We start from the raw sequence: 23,039 nt of genomic DNA, 5'->3' as shown, positions 1-23,039 counted from the left end.
AAACCACAATTCTCACATCTTAGCTTCCTGAGTAGCTAGGATTACAGCCACCAGCTCCTAGCTCTTAGCCCATTTTCTCCAGCGCTTTGTGGGGTGTGTGTGGGACCCCCACCCCAAAAGATTCCATGCTGTATTCTCCCTACCTCATCAGCAGAAACCCCCAATTCCAAACTCCAAAATATCACTGGCACAAGCAGGAAATCAGTCATCCCACGTGAGGGTAACCAGCACTTTTATTTATCATAAGGACACTGGGGGAAGCTCCGGTCAGCCGTGGACAGGCTTCTTGGAGGGGGTGAAGGGTGGGAGCAGGAGGCAAGGTTAGGGAGAAGAGTTAAAGAGCAGAGAAAGGGAAATTGCCCCAGAGGCCACCCCACCCGTGATAGCTGATGGCTTGGAACATGAGGGTTTTTGTCTTTTAGACAGTTTGAACTCAGGGCCCGATGCTTGCTAGGCAGGCATTCTACCTGTGAACCATGCTACCAGCCTCCAAGTGGAGATGAATGGAGGCCCAGGGGGTTGGGAGTTTGGAGGTTGGGGCCTTCCCCTTCCCCCAGTGCAGAGGGGACGCTTCCCCCGTCCCACACCTGGCGGTGCCTCTCCCCTTGGTGCTGGAGCTGGGAGAGAAGTGACCAGGAGACCCAGACAGCATCCCCCGGCCCTCAACCTAGGGTCAAGGGACAATCTATGTCTGCACATGGGTAAGCTGGACATCACCCGCCACTTCCAGGCTGTTGATGGCTGGCAGGTTCTTCAAGCGGTGCTCATACTCAAACAGGTGTTGTCCGTCCAGGGCTACTTTGAGGCAGTGACCTTCACACAGGATCCACAGCTGGGAAGAGAAGCCAGGCCATTTGCACTACACTTCACACACACACACACACACACACACACACACACACACACACACACACACACACACACACACACACACACACACACACACACACACACACACACACACAGATCAGATAGTAACCCCCAGGGAACAGCAGTCATGGGATCTGAGACAGGAAGTCCAGCAGCCTCGCTTCCTGTAACCTCTCGAGCAGCGGAGGCTGGGGCTGGGGGTTCTGTCCGCCCAGTCTTCCTGTGGCTCATGATGGCACAGGCAGGCCACCTGCTTCCCACCACACGGATATCAGGAAGCCTTTGCAGGTCAGCCCAGTCTTGGTCCTGGCCTGGTAGGATGTGGTGGGTCAGAGAGAAATGGCTATCCGGGCTGGGGGGGGGGGGGGGGGCAGGGAGGGCCATGACTAGGGGCTCGATCACTTGCGTAGACTTGGGAACTGTAGCCAGGCACCAGTGGCTCACAGCTGTAATCTTAGCTACTCAAGAGGCTGAAATGTGAGGATTGCAGCTCAAAGCCCACCCAGGCAGGAAAGTCCATGAGCCTCTTATCTCTAATTAACAACTAGAAAACTGGAAGTGGAGCTATGGCTCAAAGCTGTAGAGTGCTAACCTTGAGAGGAATAAACAAACAAAAAAAAGCTCAGAGCCCAGGCCCTGAGTTCAAGCCCCCAGACCACCACCACCAACAACAACAAAAAGAACTGGGAACCATTGGGATTTTCTGCCTTGCTCCCTGGGCCAGACTAAGCAGCCCAGGCCAAACTAGTCCAGCCTAGGCCTGGGCAAGTTGCTCAGGTTTCCTGAGCCTCACTGGGGAAGCAGAAGCTAAGGATGTTCCTGGATTGGAAAGCTCAGACCCAGCTCTGGCGACCTCAGAGGCTGAAACCCCGACGTGTTCAAGTACTTGTTGAACATCCTGGCTTCTTTGAGTGCTAGCCCTCACAGCCCCAGGCAGCTCCTATCCCATACAAGGCAGCCCCAGCCCTCCTCTAACCCCTCCTCTCCCACCCTCTGGACTCTCTGCGCCCACATGGTGGCACCTTACCGAGAAGCTCTGGCCCCGGTTGAAGGGCATTTTTCGGGGCAGGCTTCGCTCCTCAGAGCCCCAGGAGCCCCGGACCTGCGTGTTGCGGACCACAGCATTCTCATCGAAGCGGGGGTTCAGGTGGAAGGCAATGTCACTCCCAGAGCGCAGGTTGATGTGGAACCTGGGGTGGCCAGTTCACATGACTGCTGTGCACTGAGCTGAGGGGGTGCTGGCACTACCCGCCCCCCCGCCCCAGCCTGCTTGGAGCCAGGGGACAACCTGAATGACCTTCAGGGTCTCCCACCTCCCTGAGAGCCCTGGAGGCATGCCTTACCTTTTAGCACTGGGCAGAACAGTGCCCGACACAATGATGGACTTGGAGGGGTACAGCCCTCCCGGGATGCTGGTGAAGAATGGCATTGGCTGTTGGAAGGATGGGGGATGGGACCGGTCAGCTGGGGATAGCCACAGGGGGATTCTGTGTCAATGGCTGTCCAGGGATTTGGCCTGACAGCCCAGTCTGAAACCCCTTGTGAGAGTCTCTTTGCCAAGAAACACGTGACATCTTGGCTTGGCTCATTTAGTGACAAAGCCATCCTTAGGTTGACAAAGCCATCCTTAGGTTGACAAAGCCTTCTTGGAGTGAAGAGGGAAGGCCGTATAATTTGCACACACCAAAGGAATCTTTTTAAAGCTGAAAGCTCCTTTCAACAGACTGCTAATTTATATGGATACTTTAAAAAAAAATCATCTCAACAGCATGTCTTTCGATTATGCAAAGTCAGAGGCTCACCCCGCCCCCCCCCAAGCTGCCCTTGACCTCCATTCTGCCCTGAACAAACAGCAATCCCAGTCCTCCCCAAGAAATCACTTACATAGGCTGGGCTGGGGTACACCATGGGCGGAATTCCAGAATTCTGTTGAAGAGACCAGAGCATTCATACACATGTATGTATGTCTTTATCTGTGTGTGTGCACGCACACACACACACAGGCAGTCATACATTCTAGAGGGATCCCTTCAATACAGACTGGAGCTGTGAGGGTTCAATCCTTGGATTCTCCCATTCCCCTTCCCTGTCACCTCTGCCTTTTTTCTTTTGGTGCCAGTACTGCTGGGGCTTGAATTCAGGGCCTTGAACTTTCACTTGGCTTTTTCTGCTCAAGGCAGGCGCTCTATCACTTGAGACACACCTCCACACCTTCTGGATATTTTCTAGTTACTTGGAGATAAGAGTCTTATAGCCTTTCCAGCCCAAGCTGGCTTTGAACCACAATCCTCCGATCTCAGCTTCCTGGCTAGCTAGGATTTCAGGCATGAGCCACCAGCACCCAGCTATCATTTCTGCCTTTCTTGAACTTTCTATGACCTCTGACTCTCAGTCCCTGAGAAGGCAGCTTCTGCTAACTCTAGGCCCCCCACTTACCTGTACTGACAAGAGAAGATGGTTAAACCTGCAACCAACAGTGATGTTGCAGGGCTAAAAACTTTCTGTATCTGAGGCCACCACTTTTCGGTACCCTTTTAGTAACAGAAGAACCAGTCTCCCTGTAAGCCCCTAGGGGCCTGTTTGATAACTGTCCCAGAATCTCTGCCCTCCAAAGGAGAGTTGCACATTTGAACAGACAGCCCACCCCCAACATCTCCTTGGCTAAACTGCTGTGGTTCCAGTTCTTGAGGGCCCCCTCCTCCTCCTCCTCCTCCTCCCCCTCCCCCTCCCCCTCCCCCTCCCCCTCCTCCTCTTCTTTTACTACTACTTTTTTGCACAAGAAGGATCCTGCAGGGCTATAAGTGAACCAGAAATTTTTAGACTTACAGGGAACATCTGTCCAGGGGCGCTGTGCACGGTATGGATGACTGTTTGAGCCTGGAAGAAAGAAATAAGGTCTTAACCAGCTCTCGTCAATGTGAGGACCACCATCATCCACCAGAGGGCGCCATGTGACATGCTTTTTTTGGTTGAGGTGGGGGGTCCGGTGGTGGGCTTGAACTCAGGGCCTGGCCGCTGTCCCTCAGCTCTTCAGCTCAAGGCTAGCGCTCTACCACTTGAGCCACAGTGCCACTTCCGGCTTTTTTTTCTGCTTATGTGGTGCAGAGGAATCAAACCCAGGGCCTCATGCATGCAAGGCAAGCGCTCTACCACTGAGCCACCTTCCCAGCCCCATGACATGCATTCTTGAGAAGCTTTGACCATTTTCCACCACAGATCCCCACTCCACAGTCCTGCCCCCTCCACTCCCCAAGGCATATATGGGTAGAGAGGTCTTTTCTTCAACCAAGAGGATTAGAGAGAGGCAAAGTTCCGCAGGAAAAAAAGCAGGTTGAAGTACAGCCTCTGCTCCATATTTCTTTCTTTCTTTTCTTTCTTTTTTTTTTTTTTTTTTTTTTTTGGTCAGTCATGGGGCTTGAACTCTGGGCCTGGGCTCTGTCCCTGAGCTCTTCAGCTCAAAGCAAGTACTCTACCAATTGAGGCACAGCACCACTTCCAGTTTTCTGGTGATTTATTGGAGGTAAGAGTCTCATGGATTTTCCTGCTTGGGCTGGCTTTGAACCATGATCCTCAGCTCTCAGCCTTGAGTAGCTAGGATTACAGGCACAAGCCACTGGCACCCGACTTGCTCTATTTTTCTTCTCAGAAATTTTTCCCCATGCAGGCTCATTTTGCAAGTGGAGAGCTGAACGTGGGGCCCCGCATGTTCTAGGTCTTGGCCGCAGAATAGGAAGGACTTGAGCAAAAGAAGCCATTTAAATTGGTTCCCATTTCACCAAGGCTACTGGATCACACCCCAATCCCCACTCCTGGCCTTGGCCTCACTGAGGCCAGGCAGATGGTACAGGGACAGCCCTGGCTGCCCAGCCTCTCCTGTGGGAGAGGCCACACACCCGGCCCTGCTTCGCCCTTTATCCCACCAGAAGAAGATAAAAAGGCACTTACAATGGGAACCTGTTGGGCAGGCCACATGCCTGGAGGCTGAAAAGGGGTGAAGGAAATTAAAATGTTGGTTATCAAGAGAGCTACACAGAGAGGAGAGGCGACTGCCCAGCTCCATGTGGGGCTCTTCTGGTCTGCTATGCCCCCGGCCCACAACACATCTACCTCCTTGCTGTTCCCAAGAAACCCTTCCTGGACCTGCAGTCTGGCAGATTATCTCTCCTGCATGCACAGGGTATCAGGGCCTTGTGGGAGGTCTGCTCTGACACCACCCAGCAGACTCACTTGCCCTGATCTGCTTTCTATTCTTCCCGTCTGTGCCAACCTCACTCCACATTCATTTATTTATTTATTTATTTTTTTGTCGGTCGTGGGGCTTGAACTCTGGGCCTGGGCGCTGTCCCTCAGCTCTTCAACTCAAGGCAAGCGCTCTACCACTTGAGCTACAGCGCCACTTCCGGTTTTCTAGTGGTTTATTGGAGATAGGAGTCTCACGATCTTTCCTGCCCGGACTGGCTTTGAACCGCGATCCTCAGATCTCAGCCTCCTGAGTAGCTAGGATTACAGGCGTGAGCCACCAGCGCCCGGCCTCCACATTCATTTATTGAATCCCTGAAGCGTGCCAGGCAGGGACTGGCAGCCTTCCAGATGCTCATGGGGATGGAAGGTAGAGGTGGAGTAATGTGGAGAGACACAGAAACAGGGTGACAACAGGATATGATGACTGGCATGACACAGATGTGCACAGAGTCACGGGGACATGGAGGGAAGAGCCAACTTCCAGGCCCAGAAACCTCCACAAAGGGGTGACACTTAAGCAGAGAATTACAGTGCAATGATTAGTCTGCCAGGGGCAACATCGGCCAAAAGTGCCTGGAGCCCTGGGTCTCAGTGTGGGAAAGCTCTGTGAGTGAGTGCTGAAGGCTATGGGAGCTTTAAGAGCGTTAGTGAGGTGGGAAGTGGGGGTGGGGGTGGGGTGGGGGTGCGATGGAGGTGCTTTCTGCTGTGTTCTGCTGGGGAATCTGAGCTGTATTTAAAAGGGGTTGGCTGGGGTGGGGAGGTGGGGGGAGAAGGCTGGGAATGGGGCTTAGTGGTAGAGTGCTTGCCTAGCATGCATGAAGCCCTGGGTTCAATTCTTCATTACCACAAAAACAGAAAAAGCCAGAAGTGGTTCTGTGGCTCAGTGGTAGAATGCTAGCCTTGAGCAAAAGAAGCTCAGGGACAGTGCCCAGGCCCTGAGTTCAAGCCCTAGGACTGGAAAATAAAAGAAAAGGGTTTGGAGGCCAGGCAGATTTTTCTGCAGGAAGACAAGGAGCTGGAATGTGCTCGTGGATGGGAGGTGAGGCGGTAGGAGGACCTGGACCACAGCTATCATGGTGAGAAGTCGCAGTGGCCTGGACCAAGGTAGTGGCTTTGGGGAGGGAGAGATAACAGGGCACTGGTGGACATTAAGAATGGGGTTGATCCAGCCACTGGTGGCTCACACCTATAATCCTAGCTACTCAGGAGGCTGAGATCTAAGAATCACAACTGGAAGCCAGCCTGGGCCGAAAAAATTGGGGAGACTGTTATCTCCAATGAACTAGCAAAAAGCTACACACAGAGCTGTGGCTCAAGTGATAGAGCACTAACATTCATGGAAAAAGCCAAGTGAGAGCACAAGGCCTTGAGGCCAAGCCCCAGTACCAGCACAAGGGGGTAAGGGGTAGGCTAGCTCTAGTTGCCTGGCCGAGGTAGATGGGGGACACTGGGTGTGTGTGATGGAGCCTGCAGGTCTTGGCTGACCTGTGGCTGGACAGCCTCTGGTCCTACATCCTTCCTACTGTTCAACCCTCCGTGTTGAACTCACTTTTGGTTTGTGCCCCTTGGGCTTCCGTGGGAAACGGACAGGCTGTGAGAAGTTCGTCGTAGAGAAGAAGGGCTGGATGGGGGCTGCAGAAAAGTTCTGTTAAAACAAAAGCACCATGAGGTGAAGAGCAGCTTCCGTGGAGCCAAGGAGAGCAGCAGGCAGGGCAGGAGGGCCGGGCAGCGGCGGCGGCAGGCAGGGAGGAGGCTGGGCTTGCATGGAAGGGAGGGCTGCCAGGAAAGGGTTAGGCCATCAGCAGGCTCCCAGTCTCCCTCCACCTCCCTGCCTCCTCCCACTGCAGGGAATGTAGGGGGGTGGGGAGGGGGGAGTAAGAAAGTGAGCAGAGGCCAAAGAGAGAGAAAGTATCTGCTGAGAACCTCTAGTGGGCTCAGCAAACTGGATCTTATCTCCTTACTTCACATACATTTATATTTGATGACTTTGTATCAGTAGTGGGCCTTGAACTCAGGGTCTAGATGCTGTCCCTTGGCTCTTTCACTCAAGGATATTGCTCTTCCACTTGAACCCCGCCTCCATTTCTGGCTTTTTGTTGGTTAATCAAAGATAACAGTCTCCCAGACTCCTGACCAACTGGCTTCAATTCACAATCCTTAGATCTCAGTCTCCTGATAGGTGTGAGCCACCAGCACACGTACATTGAAAATACAGAGAGAGCCAGGCGCTGGTGGCTTGCATTTGTAATCCTACCTACTCAGGAGGCTGAGATCTGAGGATGGGAGTTTAAAGACAGCCCAGGCAGGAAAGTCCATGAGACTCTTATCTCCAATTAACCATTAGCAAACTGGAAGTACAGTTGTGGTTCAAAGTGGTAGAGTGGTAGCCTTGAGCAAAAGAGCTCAGGGACAGCACCCAGACCAAGGCCTAGGACCAACACAAACGAAATAAAATCAATACACAGAAAGAGAAACATCATGGAGCCCACAAGCACTCAGAGTCATTGAGCAGACTCCATGTATAGATGGGGATACCAAAACCAGGAGAGCTGGAAACACCCATCTAAGATTCCACAGACAAGGACAGTGGAGGTGGACTTCTAGCTAGCTCCCCTTTGGTTCCCAGACATGGCTTTCTGGAACCACTTGGCCTTCTAACAGCACTGGAAATAGAATGACAGAGAGAGGCATGGCCTAGTGGTCTGGGAGCCAGAGGAGATAATCTTCAGTCACAGAAGAGCAGACCAACTGACACCCAAATAGAGGAACTAACAAGTCCCCTCCCACTCCGCCCCCAGATTGGCTGGTACCTCCAAGGCCTCAGTACAGCCCTCCTGGGCCCTCACCCCAGCCCTGGGGCTATGTGCCAGGCATTCCATCTGACCTGGAAGTTGACGTAGGAAAGCATCAAGGTGCCATTGATGGAGAGGGTGTCAACAAGGTGGAAGGGGACGCGGTGCGCATAGTGGAGGAAGACATTCTTGTTCACTGTCACCTGCCAAAGGACAGCATATTCTGGTGGAGAATCCCCAAGCCAGGGCAGGAAGCACCCCAGAGTTTCTGGAGTTTACTTCCTGAGCCTCTCACTCTGATGAGTGTCTCTCGTGACACCCTGATACCCACGGTTGTGTGCCAGGGTGTTGCTCAGGCCTGATCTCAATGAGCGTGATTATTTACAGGTTGCTGGCCAAGCCTGCCCAAGGGCCAGAGGACCAAGTGGGGAGAGGGGTTCCTGCTCACCTTGAAATCAGATCTCTGTACCAGGATTCTGAGCTCGAAGGGCACCCCATTCTGGAAGGGCATTTGCATCTTCCTCTCCTCAGGACCCCAGCATCCTTTCTGCTTCGTGTTGCAAACCACATAGCCTCCCTCTTGAAAGCGGGGGTTGAAGTGGAAGGCGATGTCATTTTCACTGAAGCCAGTCTGCAGGTTCACCGCAAACCTAGGCAGAGAGAAATCAGTCCCCGGGTACATGGTTGATAGCCAGCAACAGAACAGGAGGACCTGGGGCCTATGACTTCCTTTCTTGTTTAGCTAATTTGAACTTAATAGGACTTTATGTAATTATTATATTTGCCCTTCCAGTGTAATTTTCTTAGAAAGTAAGTAGATAATCACTGACATTAGCCACAAGAGACATAGTTTTTGCAAGTGAATTATAAATGGCTACTCAAGAGACTGAGTTCTGAGGATGGAGGTTTGAAGCCAGCCCTGGCAGTCAAATTGGAGAGACTCTTACTGCCAACTAATCAGCAAAAGTGGAAGTGGAGTTGTGGCTCAAGTGGTAGAGTGCCAGCTTTGGGTGAAAAAGCTCTGGGACAGTATTCAGAGCCTGAGTTTCAGCCCGAGAATCAGCACATATGCTGGTACACACACACACACACACACACACACACACACACACACACACACACACACACACACACACACACACACACACACACACACACACACACAAGATGAAAGTCGTAAACACACTCTAGAGCATGTGTACTTGGAAGCCAGCCCAGTGTTGCTCAATTGTGAAAGACAAGAATCAATGTAAAGAGCCTGAAGAGCTGCTGGGAAAGTACAAAGTCACTGTTTAAGGAGAGGCATAGAAGGGGGAAAGAGGGGGTGCAGGGTGCAGAGGAGAAGCCCTCTGCACCTGTGAGCTGGTGCGCACACCTGTAATCCTAGCTACTGGTGGGGGGGAAGGGGGGAACTGAGATCTGATGATCACAGTTCTAAGCCAGCTAGGGCAGGAAAGTCCGTAAGACTCTTACTCCAATTAAGCACCAGACAAACAGAAGTAGAACTGAGGCTCAAAGTGGTAGAGCATTAGTCTTTAGCAAAAATGCTCAGGGGCAGCACGCAGACTCTGAGTTCAAGTCCCAAGATTACCCCCTGCCCGCCCCCCAAAAAAAGGAAAGATATAGAATTAATATTAGTTCCCCAGGCATGAAAATTCACAATGTGTATGCCAGGCTCTCGCTGGGCATTTGTGTTTGGGGAGTGGGAGTGGGTAGGGAGTATGGACTTGGACCCAGCTTTTCATGGTATCATTTGGTGTGACCTCTAAACTTTGACCTTCAAATTTCCATACCCAAAAAAGAAGGGGGAGGATGAAATGAGGTAGTGTTAAGGAAGTTTCCAGTCCATGCCTACGTTCTTTCTTTCTCTGGACAGAAAGCCCTCCTCCCCACCATGGAAAGTTCCCTTTTGGTGTAGCTGGGCTCCAAAGTGAGTGCTGGAAGAAAAGAATTCTCCAGGGAGGCTGGCTCAATGAATGTTTGTGCTTCTATTCCTCAACCGTATACCTCTTGGGCCCTAAAACCAAGTGTAACACTGAGGCATCTCTGCCGCCCACCCAGCAAGAGCAGCATTCCCTGAACTCTGTGTGATCATGGTGCCTGCCTGCTCACTTCGGTCTCCCCTAATTATACACAAAGATTCAGAGAGGGACCCTCAATTCCAGTCATCTGTTTCCCCCATAAAGCCCAGCACTGTGCCAAATCCAGAGACAGCCCTTGATAAAATATTCCTATAAGTCCCTGTAAAAGCCCATTTGATTTCTCAGATGAAGAAGGGCATGTTCTGGAACATTCTAGCCAATGGCACACAGATGCTGTCCACAATGCCTGATCCCTCTGTGAACCCTTAGTCAGCAGAGCACTCAAGAAACTGATGTGGCTCCCAGCCCAGTCTCACGCCCAGCCAGCCCTGTCTCTGTGAATGCTGAGAAAGAAGAAGGTTTTAGAGAGTTCTAGAGTCAAAAATCCAAGCCCTTACTGCCCTTTAATTGGAAAACCTGGCCTTTGACCTATCTAGGGGATGTAATTCTCCTTTAATGGCCTGGCAGATTCATCCCTGACCAGGGAAGGAAGTGAGTCTGATCCCTAGAAAGCAGCCATGGCTGGGCTTCCAGAAGGGCTGGCTGGGGAGAGGGGACAAAAGTCAGAAGTTCAGTTGGGGGAAAGGGGCATGTCGATTCTGGGACTGGGAGGCTTTGGTGGGGGTCTCCTTGGGGGCATTTTTGGGGTATCAAGACAAGTTTCATAGCCTCCTAGAAAGGACAGCAACAGTGGAGAAAGTCAGCTAGAATGCAGAGAGCCCAGACAAGGTTGACTTGGGGTGTGGGACTATTATTAAGGGACCCATAAGGTCTCCCTGTTCTGTGGAAGGGGATGATCCCAGGGCCACTGGGAGGGGCAGGCAGAGGGGATTCACTGGCACTGTGGATTCCGACACTGCTGCCATACAGACCCCAGGGAAACTGATCAAGGGCCACTTACCTCCATAATACCCATGGGGGGCTGGGTCAACAGAGGCCAACACCCCCCCCCAACACTGTACAGTACTCCTTAGGGAGCGGGGAGGAGGGGGGACACAGCATTGATGTTGCCCTGTTGAGCTGACTTAGTATTTTTCAGAAAAGACCTTAAAATAGGCAATAGAAGAAAAAAAAAAAAGACCCAAATTCTTGTTTTTCTTTTGTTTGCTTTTCTGCTTTTTTAAAACAGGATCTTACTATAGAGACCAGGTTGGCCTTGAAAACTCCAGTTATGTAACTCAGGGTATCACTGCATTTGAAATCTTCCTGCCTCAGTCTCCTGACCAAAGTGCTGGAATTACAAGTGTGCACCACACTTTAAAAAACAAGCAAAATAGCCAGGTGCTGGTGGTGGCTCACACCTGTAATCAATCCTAGCTATTCAGGAGGCTGAGATCTGAGGATCGTGGTTCAAAGCCAGCCTGGGCAGGAAAGTCCATGGAACTCTTTTCTCCAATAAACCACCAGAAAACCAGAAGTGGTGCTGTGGCTCAAGTGGTAGAGCTCTAGCCTTGAGCTAAAGAGCTCAGGGACAGCAACAGAGTTCAAGCCCCTCAACTGACAAAAAAAAAAAAAAAAAAGCACCATTTTCTCCTTTCTCCTCTTTCTCCTCCTGTTTTTCTTCTTTCTCCTATTTCTTCTCTTTTTTTTTTTTTTTTTTTTTTTTTTTTTTTGGTCGGTCGTGGGGCTTGAACTCTGGGCCTGGGCGCTGTCCCTCAGCTCTTCAGCGCAAGGCGAGCGCTCTACCACTTGAGCTACAGCGCCACTTCCGGTTTTCTGGTGGTTTATTGGAGATAGGAGTCTCACGGTCTTTCCTCCCCGGGCTGGCTTTGAACCGCGATCCTCAGATCTCAGCCTCCTGAGTAGCTAGGATTACAGGCGTGAGCCACCAGCGCCCGGCTCTATTTCTTCTCTTCCATCTTCCTTTGTTTTTGTGGTTTTGGGAATGACCCCAGGGCCCCAAGCATGCTAAGTTAGCTCTTTTCTTTTTTCTTTTCTTTTCCTTCCTTCCTTCCTCCCTTCCTTCCTTTCATCCTCCCTTCCTTCCTTTCTTCTGTCCTTTTTGTCAGTTGTAAGGACTTGGGGCCTGGGCGCTGTCCCTGATTTCTTTTGCTCAAGACGAGCCCTCTACCACTTGAGCCACAGCACCACTTCCAGTTTTCTGGTAGTTAATTGGAGATAAGAGTCTCACAGACTTTCCTGCCTAGGCTGGCTTTGTGATCCTCAGATCTCAGCCTTCTGGGTAGCTAGGATTACAGGTGTGAGCCACAGGTGCGGGGCTAAGCACATTTCTTTCAATGGGAACTGTAAATGTTTTCATGTCTGTAGAAGAATGGAAACTTATTTTTGCAACTCTAAGTTACTAGATCAGTGGTCAGCCCAGAAACCAGCTGCTTCCTTCTCTAGACTGCAAGGTCCCTAGTGTGCAGGGAGTCCCAGGACCCTTTCACCCTGGAGTCTATGCTGGTGATGACTCTGAATGTGGTGGTGGCAGGAGGCTTGGGCAGGGAGGGGCCTGCTCCTCACACCCACCAGCCCCATGGTTGTCAGTGGCTGTGCCATTCATATACCTGCTTGCAGCAGAGTGAAGGACGGTCCCCTGGATGGTGATCTGAAGTCCCTCCTGGAGACCACCTTGGATTGACGTGGAGAAGGGGACGGCCTGTGGGAAGATGTAAGGTGATTGGCACTGGCCTAGCTGTTGGTCTTGGTGAGAGCTGCTGGACCTCAAGACCCCAGGGTCCTGGCTAGAGACTCAAGAGGCTCAAGGTCCAGAGGGACCCACTAATCTGCTCTGGAGAATAAGCCTTCCACCCTCCAGAGAGGGACAGGAGGATGACAATATTGACAATGACCTTTGCCCTCCCAGCCACCTCAAGAAGGGCAGAGGTCCTCTGCAGTTGGGGCAATCACTACCCTTCATTCCATTCCTCGCCCCCCTCCCCCGCCCCCAGTCCTGCCCGGATTCCTTCCTTTGATTCTTCAGCAGCCTCCAAAGCCCACAGTGAAGTATTTCCTTCCATCCCAGGCCCACAGGCAGCCTTCACAGCAAATCTTTGCCACCCTCCGTGAAGGAGCCTTGGGTCACTGAGAAGTAGGCAGAATGGAGTGACCTTCCTAGTCTCAGCCTGAATGTCCTTGAGAAGCTTATTTAGCTTTAGCTTTTTTTTTTTTTTTGTCATAAATTAGAGATAAGAGACTCAGGAGTTTTCCTGCCAAGACTTCCTTCAAATCTTGATCCACTAGTACCTGGCTTAGAGGACTTTCAACTTGGATATCTGCTAAGTCTTGTCCAATAGCAGACAATTAGATCTTGTTTTTCATTATGGTTTAAACAAGCCATTTGTTTCTATAAGAATTTTGAGAGTCAGTGGCCATTCTCCTGTTCTTCTGTGATTTGAATTATTTCAAGTTCTTCTGGGGCTGGGAAGATGGCTCCGTGGTAGAGCGCTTGCCTTGCATGCCTGAGGACCTGGGTTCGATTCCTCAGTACCACATAAGCAAAAAAGAAAAAAGCCGGAAGTGGCGCTGTGGCTCAAGTGGTAGAACACTAGCCTTAAGCTGAAGAACTGAGGGACAGTGCCCAGGCCCAGAGTTCAGGCTCCATGACTGGACCCCCCCCCAAAAAAAAAAAAAACAAGTTCTTCTGAGTTTAGAATATAGACAGAGAAGCTTGAACTCCTACAGGACTCAATAGTCAAGGAAAGAAAGACACAAGGTGTGGAAACCAGGAAGTGTGGGTGCTGAAGATCTTTGTTGTTCTTTGCTTAAAAATGAAGTGTACAGCCAGGCACCGGTGGCTCACACCTGTAATCCTAGCTACTCAGGAAGCTGAGATCTGAGAATTGATTTGCAGTTTAAAGCCAGTCTGGGCAGAAAAATCTGTGAAACTCTTGTTTCCAATAAACTGAGAAAAAGTTGAAAGTGGTGGTGTGGCTCCGGTGGTACAATACTAGCCTTGAGCACAAAGAAGCTCAGGGACACTGCCTAAGCCCTGAGTTCAAGCCCAGGGCTGGCAAAAAAAAAAAAAAAAAAAAAAAAAAGGTTCCTATTTGTTTATTTGATCTGATAGATTGGCTTTGGTTGATTATTCTGCTAAATAGGGAAAGGGGAAGAGGAAATGCTTTGGGATAAGGAAGAATTTTTGAAATGTAAGATTTTGTCCAAAATAAAAGAATTAAGACACCTCTGAGATTGTCCAATAAAGTAGTGGGTGAATGTTTTGAGACTATTAAACTTTTAATCTTATCTCAAAGTCATTTAATGGTCACCTAATACATCTTTTTTTGGCCAGTCCTGGGGCTTGAACTCAGGGCCTGGGCACTATCCCTGGGCTTCTTTTGCTCAAGGCTAGCACTCTACCACTTCAGCCACAGTTCCGCTTCCAGCTTTTTCTGTTTATGTGGTACTGAGGAATTGAACCCAGGGCTTCATGCATGCTAGGCAAGCATTCTACCCTAAGTCACCTTCCCAGCCCATAACTAAATATTTAAAACTGTTTATTGGATACCTCCCACCCTCTTCAAACTAGCCAATTGTGAGCAGATTGTGCAGGGCCAGCTGTGTTGAGAATAAAAAAGGGAGCAAACCGCCTTCTCTGCCAGATTTTTGGCTGGTAGTGTGCCCCTTTGCAGAGGTAAACTGCTTTGCCCAATTCCTTTGGGGGCGGGGAGGGGAATGACTTGTGTGAGGTCGCACTCTGAGTTAAAGTAATCGTTTTTGGTGGAAACAGCATTGTTTATTGCACCAAATAAACATCCCGTGACTCAGTCCCTTTCAGAGCTGAAATTTGTTCTCTGCTCCCAGCCATTCCCGCAGTCAGTCCTACTGTAGAAATGCAGAAAGCAGTGTTGGGCCTTTTGGGCCTGCGTGTGGGCAGCCTCATTCTGGTGGGCTAGTGTCACCAGAGAGCACTCAACCCTGACACCCGGCCTGCCTCAGGCTGCCTGCTCCGGGAAGTTCTGAGGCCTTGCTGGCAGGCAATCATTGGGTCTGAGCTATTTCCTTAAATAATCGTAACCACCCTTGCTATGGTCGGTGCAACTTTTACAGAAAGGAGCCTAGAAACGTTCAGTAACTTGCCCCCAAACCACACAATTCGTCACCAATGGAGCGTGGATTTGAACCCCAAAAGTCACCCATGCTGTCCATCTTTATGAGCACAGAACAGCCGTACCCCTGTTCCCACAGCGGGGCCCACCTTGACTGCCTCCTGCTTCCTTGCTGGCCCTCAGAGGAGGCTGGCTAGAAGATGGGAGCAGGGTCCCCAAGCCGCCCCCCTGCGGCATGTGACAGTGGGTGAATTTCTCACATGAAGTTCTTCCAGATTGAGCATTTAGAGGAAGTGTGGCTCTGACCGCGGGACAACTATGGGTGACTAAATGACTCAGGCCCATAGTTCCCAGTACTTTGGGGGGGGGAGTTGGAAGCATGCAGGGCCTCCCTCCCACACCTCCATATGTCTGTCTGTCTCCATATGTCTGTCTGTCTCTCTCTCTCATTTGTACCTCAGCGTCTGTTTTAACCCTCTTGCCCATAATTTGGCTTTTATATCCAACCCAAAAAGCAGTCCCCAGAATGACCAAATGGCAGAGCCTAATTGATTTCCCTTGCTTGGTGGGGCTAACCTGCCACACAGCCCCCTCAGAAATGCTGCCCAGCCCCTCCCAGCTTTTCCCAGACCCCTCCACACAAGTCCTACCTTGTGGGATTGGGGGAGGGGCCTCCCAGAGGGGACAGAGGCACGCTGGCAACATTGCCTCTGCTTTGTTTGGGGGTCTCTAAGGCAAGGCCTTCCTTAGCTGCTGGCCTCAACACCCTGCTTCTTAGCCCACTTCACCTGCAGGTAGCAAGACCACCCAGAGAGGGACAAAAAGATGGAGAAGCCGAGCACCCGTGCCTCATGCCTGTAATCCTAGCTACTCAGGATCTGAGGATTGCAGTTCAAAGCCATCCTAGGCAGGAAAGTTCACGAGACTCTTTTTTTTTTTTTTTTTTGTCGGTCATGGGGCCTGAACTCTGGTCCTGGGTGCTGTCTCTCAGCAATTCAGCTCAAGGCGAGCTCTCTACCACTTGAGCCACAGCACCGCTTCCGGCCTTTTCTGTTTATATGGTGCTGAGGAATCGAACCCAGGGCCTCATGCATGCAAGGCAAGCATTCGACCACAAAGCCACCTTCCCAGCCCCTCCACGAGACTCTTATCTCCAATTAACCACCAGAAAACCAGAAGTGGGGGCTGTGGCTCAAATTGTAGAGTACTAGCTTTGAGTGAAGAAGCTTGGGAACAGAGCCTAGGCCCTGAGTTCAAACCCCATGACCAACAAAAAGAAAAACAGATGGGGAAAGCAGGCTTTGCACCCCACACTGCAGGAACAGTGCCCCTCCCTCTCGCTTTCAACATTGCCCCTCGGCAGGCCCCCTGGACATACCCTTGTCCTGTGAGCGCCTTCTTAGCCTCTGGGAAGACACACCTTGGGGGTGTCCATGCTGTCCCCTTACTCCCAACAGTACCTGCCACTCTCACATACTTCCTGGTGTAATCTTTACCCAGGCTTGGGTGATAGGCTTGAACACGCATCCCATTTTACAGATGTGGAAACTGAGGCCTAGATGGACTATAAAAGAACCTTGTACAGAAATCACCCAACTAGCGAAGGTCTAACCCCAGGAGGCCATCTCCAAAGCAAGCAAGTCTTAAGTTCTGTGCAAGCCAATGTTTGCCTTCTAGAAACCTGCTCACATCCCCTTACACCTTTCTAGGTGCTACATAGGGTTACTGTCCCAAATGGCACAGAGACCCAGGCCTGACACAACTTCTGTGCCAGGTTAGGATGATGATGGTACTTCTTCCCTTCTGTTTTTCTGCCCCCTGCTGCCTTTTGCCACTCAGCCACTGTTTCTTGGGAGACCCATAGCTTCTTTCCCAGAGTTGCTTCCATCCAGCTGTGGCAGCCTGCTCAGCCCCCCGGCTAGCCCCATGATCTCACCCCAGAACTCACCGGGTTCAGGTAGGGACCCTGGGGGTTGCAGAAAGCCATGGCTCCACCACCTTTGTGGCCACTGCTGCCTCTCACACTCCAAGCAGTCCTCACTCCACTGGGAATCGCTGGACGAGGAAACAGAAACTAAAGCAATAGGGCAGCTGTTCAAAAGGGGAGGAGTCAGGAGCCCCAGGAAGTGGGGCTGGAAAAGGAGAAAAAGATAGAGGAGCTTGAAGGGAGAGGCTCAAGGTGGACTGAGGGAGAAGAGTGGTCGCTCCCAGCCTGATGACCGTTCCCCTCCTTCCATGTTCTACTCAGAGACACAAGATACAAAATGACAATGGCCAGAAGTGACTGTTTCCTAAGTGTGTTCATTTATAGTGTCCTGAAAAAAACATGGGCTGGGAATATAGCCTGTGTAAGGGTAGTGGTGGACAAGACCAGATCTGGCCCTTGATACATGCAGGGAAACTGAGGCTCAGAGAGTCCCAGGGACATGCCCCAGACTACACAACTCATTAGTGGCACCCTGAAATGTTGGAGAAGATGTAAGCTCTCTAAAAAGTCTAAAAATTATTTCTCCCTTTGAAATTTCTAATTCCTTGTGTAGAAATGTAATTATGAAAGAACTGTTTGGCAAATAAAATACCATAATGGAGATTCAAAAATCTTCTGTCTATGAATTGATCTCTTTTCTTTCCTTTCCCTCTCTTATTTCCCTTTTTCCTTCCTTCCTTCGTGTGTGTGTGTGTGTGTGTGTGTGTGTGAGAGAGAGAGAGAGAGTGAGTGTGTGTGTGTGCGCGCGTGTGTGCGTGCGTGCGCGCGCGCATGCGCACTGGTATTGGGGTTTAACCTCAGGGCCTGGGCATTATCTGTTAGCTTTTTGACTACAGGATGGCACTCTATAACTTGAGTCATAACTACACTTTTGGATTTTTGCTGGTTAATTGGAGATAAGAGTCTCACAGACTTTTCTACTGGGACTGGCTTCAAAGTGGGACCCTCAGATCTCATCCTCCTAAGTAGCTAGGACTACAGGAATCAGCCTGTAGTCCTGGCTTTTCCTACGTTTTAGCATGGGGAGAAAAGAAAATAGAACTTTCCAGGTAATGTGGAAATACATGACATGGAAAATATGAAGGAAATGATTGTGTTTTTTGCCAGTCCTGGAGCTTGAACTCAGGGCACTGTCCCAAGCTTCTTTTGCTCAAGGCTAACACTCTACCACTTGAGCCACAGCACCACTTCTGACTTTTTCTATTTATATGGTAGTGAAGAATCAAACCCAGGGCTTCATGTAGGCTAGGCAAGTACTCTACCACTAATCCACATTCCCAGCCCAAAATAAATGATTTTTAACTGGCTTAGGCACCTAGTTAAAAGAAACGATTGGCTGAAACAAAGAATAGCAGGATGGCTGATGGGCAAGGGGAGCCATGACAATACACTGAGCTGGAGTCAACAGGTCTTTGTTCTGCACTAGCCAGAAGACCTCCTCAGCAAGTTTGGGGATGGGCAGCTAAGTGTTACTATTCCTCCAAAAACAATGTTGTCAACTTAATGCTGTGAGTTAAACTTGAGAAGTGTTGTCCCATAGATTGAGGCCAATTAGCAAAGGGCTGGAGGCTCTCCTTCTTGTTCTTCCCTTCCTTTCTACCTTCTGCCATGGCTTGATGGAGTTTGAAGGCCCTCAGACATGCCTGCGCCTTGCTCTTGGGACTTGCGAGTCTCCAAAACTGTATTCTGTTCAAGAGGCAACAGAAACAGACCAAGACTAGAGTCCTGTAGGCACAGAGGAGACGGTGCGTGTCCTGAGGCCAGGTTTTTACAACTTTTGTCCTTGTGTGTACAAACTTTTACTTCTCAAAGATGCCCCAATAGATAGAGAGCAGGTATCTTCCTCATGTCCAGGCTGTTCCTGGATCAATTGTAATTTGACTGGATTTCAGGAGCAGACAGCCTTGGGGAACAAAAGGGAAAGGAAATTCTTTCCAAACTTTTCCCACACCAACGCAGCCAGGGGCAATATTGTCACAGCTCGTCATTTGCAAGCAAGGGCCAGCCAGCTTGGATCTGGGACAACTGGCTCTCACTCACTGCTTGGTGTGTAAGAGAATACAGCTCAGGAGAGCTGTGTGGATGGCAAAGGAATCCAATAGCTGCTTCTCAGAAAAACCTAGAAGACAGGCACTGGTGGCTGATTCCTGTAGTCCCAGCTACTTAGGAGGCTGAAATCTGAGGATCCTGCTTTGAAGCCAGTCCCAGTCTGTGAGATTCTTACCTCCAATTAAGCAGCAAAAGGCCAAAAGTGAAGTTATGGCTCAAGTGGTAGAACACCATCCTTGAGTCAAGAAGCTAAGGGACAGTGCCTAGATCCTGAGTGTAAGCTCCAATGCGCACACAAAGAAAGGAAAAAGGGACATAAAAGAGGGAGAAGAAAGGAAAGAGATTAATTCATAGACAGGAGATTTGAAACTCCATTATGGTACTTTTTTTTGGGGGGGGGGGATCTGGTCGTGGGGCCTGAACTCTGGGCCTGGGCACTGTCCCTCAGCTCTTCAGCTCAAGGCTAGAGCTCTACCACTTGAGCCACAGCGCCACTTCTTGCTTTTTTCTTTTTGCTTATGTGGTGCTGAGGAATCGAACCCAGGGCCTCAGGCATGCAAGGTAAGTGCTCTACCACTGAGCCACCTTCCCAGCCCCATTATGGTATTTTATTTGCCAAACAGTTCTCCCTTCAGAATTACATTTCTACACAAGGAATAGAAATTTCACACCTAAATATTTCTCCAAGAGAAGGGGAAATGCATACAAATGCTGAGAACAGCTTTGCTTATCACAGCCCCAAACGAGAGCTAACTCAACTGTCACCAACTGGAGAAAGGAGGAAGGAATGACCGTATCCACACACAGCAAGCCAAGTTGTAATGATTATGTTTACAGGAAGGCTGACAGTAGGTCAAAGGTTATCCTTGGGGTCACTATCAGCCAGGGTCAGGAAGGAATCTTCTGGACCCTGCTAAGATCTGGGTTGTGGTCTGAAAGGTGGTCCAACAGACGTTGATGAAGGTAAAAATTCATATAGCAAAGTAGGATCTTTACACTTTAAATAATGTCTCAGTAAAATATTGTTACAAGAAAAATGTTCCCAGGGCCCAGGCCAGCTAAGGGAACCAGTGCAGTTCAGAAAAGAAGCAACATTACCAGGCCTGTGCTTTGGAGGTGAACATGGGAAACCTCAGCAGGAGAAAAGAGGCCAGTCCTGGGGCTAGACCTCTGGGCCTGGGCACTGTCCCCAAGCTTCTTTTGCTCAAGGCTAGCATTCTACCACTTGAGCCACGGGGCCACTTCTGGCTTTTACTGTGATTAATTGGAGATAAGAATCTCATGGATTTTCCTGCCTGGGCTGATTTCAATCCTCAAGTCTCAGAGCCCAGCCTCCTGAGTACCTAGGATTACAGGTGTGAGCAGAGCCCGGCTGTAGTTTATATTTCAACAAGCATATCATCTACAAATTTTGATTCTTTTTGTTATGATTATTAATGGCACTAAAGACATATCATAGCTAATGGCTGTCCTGCAGAGTGTTCTTGGGAATCAAAGCATAGCAAATCCAGACATATTAGCAGCTGTCCACATGTGGCAGCCCTGCCCAGAAACAAAGCAATCTAAGGGTTATGGCTGCACAGCACATTCCATTCTGTTTACACAGCAGCCCCCTGATACACAGCTAGATGCTTAAATTGGAGACACAGGCACTGCAACTGGACAGATTTGTATTATTTATCATCTAGACACATTGAAGGTTGAGTTCATGTACGTTGGAGCTGAATTTTCTACCTCTCTGAAACCGAATGGAATAAAAAAAGAATTTTCTAAAGGTTGCACTTAAGAGACTTTACATTTAAATTGCATGCCATTTTCTCATGCCAGGCAAATCTCTCTTAATCCAGATTTTCTAATATAATGATCTACAACCCTCACCCCCTGCTTTTTTGGTTTTTTTGGTACTGGTAATGGAACCCAGGATGTTGCACTTGCTAGGCAAGTGTTTTGCCTCTGAGCTACATCCCAGCCCCACCATCCCAGCTTTTTTGAGATTAAATTTCACTGAGGCTGACCTCTAACTCATGATCATCCTGACTCAGCCTCTTGAATGCTGGACTTACAGGTATGCAGTACCATGCCCAGCTATATCATTACTCCTTTTACCTATACTTATGCAAGAAAAGTAGATAGGTGAGTCAGGCACACTAGTATGTGCCTGTAATTCCAGCACTAAGGAAGTTGGAAGGAGGATCTGCAGTTTGTAGTTAGCTTCATAGTGGAGACCTTGTCTCTAAATCAATCAGTCAGTCAAATAGGTGAGAAATAAAACATTTATTTTTTTTGTTTTTGTCAGTAATGAGGTTTGAACTCTGGGCCTGGGTACTGTCCCTCAGCACTTCAGCTCAAGGCTAGCGCTCTACCACTTGAGCCACAGCACCACTTCCGGCTTTTTTCTGCTTATGTGGTGCTGAAGAATCGAACCCAGGGCCTCATGCATGCAAGGCAAGCGCTCTACCACTGAGCCACCTTCCTACCCCTTAATGAAAACTTTTTACTTTGAGTGGTCTGATAGTACATTATCTGTGTTAAAATGTTAAAATCTTTCTGATTTCTACAGTGAAAGAAATCAGGCAGGGCTGGGAAGGAGGCTCAAGTGGCATAATGTCAGCCTTAAACAAAAGTGCTTAGAGACAGCGCCCAGGCCCTGAATTCAAGCCAAGTACTGACACAAAAGATGATGAGAAGAAGGAGAAGAAAAAAGGAAGAGAAGGAAAAGGAGGACGAGAAAGAGGGCAAGGAGGAAGAGGAGGAACTCCAGAATTGTCGTCTGCAGCTTGGATGGCACTCAGGGTCTGGCTGACCTCCACCTCCTGGGGACTGTCACAGAAGGGCATGGACATGCTGCTCTACAGAGCTTCTCAGGCCAGCAAAACTTTCCCAGGGTCCTGTCTGGAGCTTCTCCCCTCAATCCCCTTTTGCAGCCTCTTTGCTTCTTCCTCTATTCTGGTCAAAGGTTCCTGTGGCCTCCCACTGGGGTCATGTACAGGGAAATGAGAAGAGCAGACAGGCTTTTGGGGTGTGACTTGAGAACAGCTGGGGGTTGAGCCACCAGCAGCACACCACACCCGGCCTGCCCTGCCCAGCCTACAGGGGCTGAGCCTGCCTGGCCTGCAGGAATGGAAACTGGAAAGCAGATTAACTAGGAGGGGATGGAGGAGGGAGAAGGGGTAGGCTTGGAGAAGAAAGAAGACCAGTTTTCTGAGGCCGGGGGGGGGGGGGGGGGGGGGGGGGGGGGGGGGGGGGGAACAGTGGCAGGTCAGGGCTCAACAGGGCAGGTTGGCCCCAGCTGGATCCACCCCTCCCAGGCCCCACCCCTGCCCTCCCAAGGTATTCCGCCCTGGTCTGAAGGTGAGGGTGGTGTGTGTGTGTGTGTGTGTGTGTGTGTGTGTGTGTGTGTCAGGAGGGGTGGTGTCAGCAGGCCCCAGAGCCCTAAGCAAATATGCCAACTGAGGATAAAGCAGACTCAGAGCATAATGACACTCCCACAATTGTGTGTGTGTGTGTGTATTTTCCCCAGTCAAAAACTTGGAAGTGTGGGATTTTAATGAACATCTTAGATAAATTCAAGATTTTTCAGGCCATAGCTGGGCTCCCATGTGGACTCACGCCTGTAATCCTAGCTACTCAGGAGGCTGAAGTTGGAGGATAGTGTCTCAAAGCCAGCCCAGGCAGGAAAATCTGTGAGATTCTTTTTATGTCCAATTAACCACCAAAGAAGCCAGAAATGGACCTGTGGCTCAAGTGGTATAGTGCTAGCCTTGAGCAGAAACCCAGTATATAAGAGGGAAGAGAGAGAAAGAGGAGAAAGGGAAAGATGGACAAACAGACAGACAGACAGAGCATCTGCTGAGTGCCTATGGTGCCAGTCTCCTGACCTGGTTCTGAAAACTACAGAGCTGGAGGCCCTTGTCCTTTCTCTTCAAAGGGTCAAGCCTAAATATTAGGGGTGGTGGTTATGCAAATTTCTGCATGCCAATTATTATACGTTGTGAAAGGAGGTTGCTTAGCTCAGCAGACTGTGAGG

At 50.0% G+C, this 23,039-nt stretch overlaps 1 protein-coding gene across 2 annotated transcripts; it reads right to left on the bottom strand.

Annotated features, from left to right (window-relative positions):
- Nucleotides 1-215: 215 nt before the first annotated feature.
- Lgals9 (galectin 9) lies at nt 216-17,049 on the bottom strand. Of its 2 annotated transcripts, XM_070027275.1 has the most exons (11): nt 16,925-17,048; nt 12,496-12,587; nt 8,353-8,554; nt 7,997-8,107; nt 6,662-6,757; nt 4,816-4,851; nt 3,697-3,747; nt 2,755-2,796; nt 2,214-2,302; nt 1,898-2,060; nt 216-832 (listed from the first exon to the last, which is right to left on the bottom strand). In XM_070027275.1, the coding sequence occupies exons 1-11, from the start codon at nt 16,961-16,963 to the stop codon at nt 686-688; spliced, it is 1,068 nt and encodes a 355-aa protein (XP_069883376.1). In that variant the 5' UTR covers nt 16,964-17,048; the 3' UTR covers nt 216-685. The 2 variants fall into 2 exon arrangements, with proteins under 2 accessions (XP_069883376.1, XP_069883377.1); XM_070027276.1 differs by lacking the exon at nt 6,662-6,757 and having other exon boundaries at nt 16,925-17,049.
- Between the last annotated feature and the right edge of the window lie 5,990 nt (nt 17,050-23,039).

Source organism: Dipodomys merriami, unplaced genomic scaffold (genome assembly GCF_024711535.1).
Source record: "Dipodomys merriami isolate MVZ:Mamm:240054 unplaced genomic scaffold, mDipMer1.0.p SCAF_19, whole genome shotgun sequence".
Classification (NCBI taxonomy): domain Eukaryota; kingdom Metazoa; phylum Chordata; class Mammalia; order Rodentia; family Heteromyidae; genus Dipodomys; species Dipodomys merriami.
This window is presented reverse-complemented; position numbering and strand designations above follow the sequence as displayed.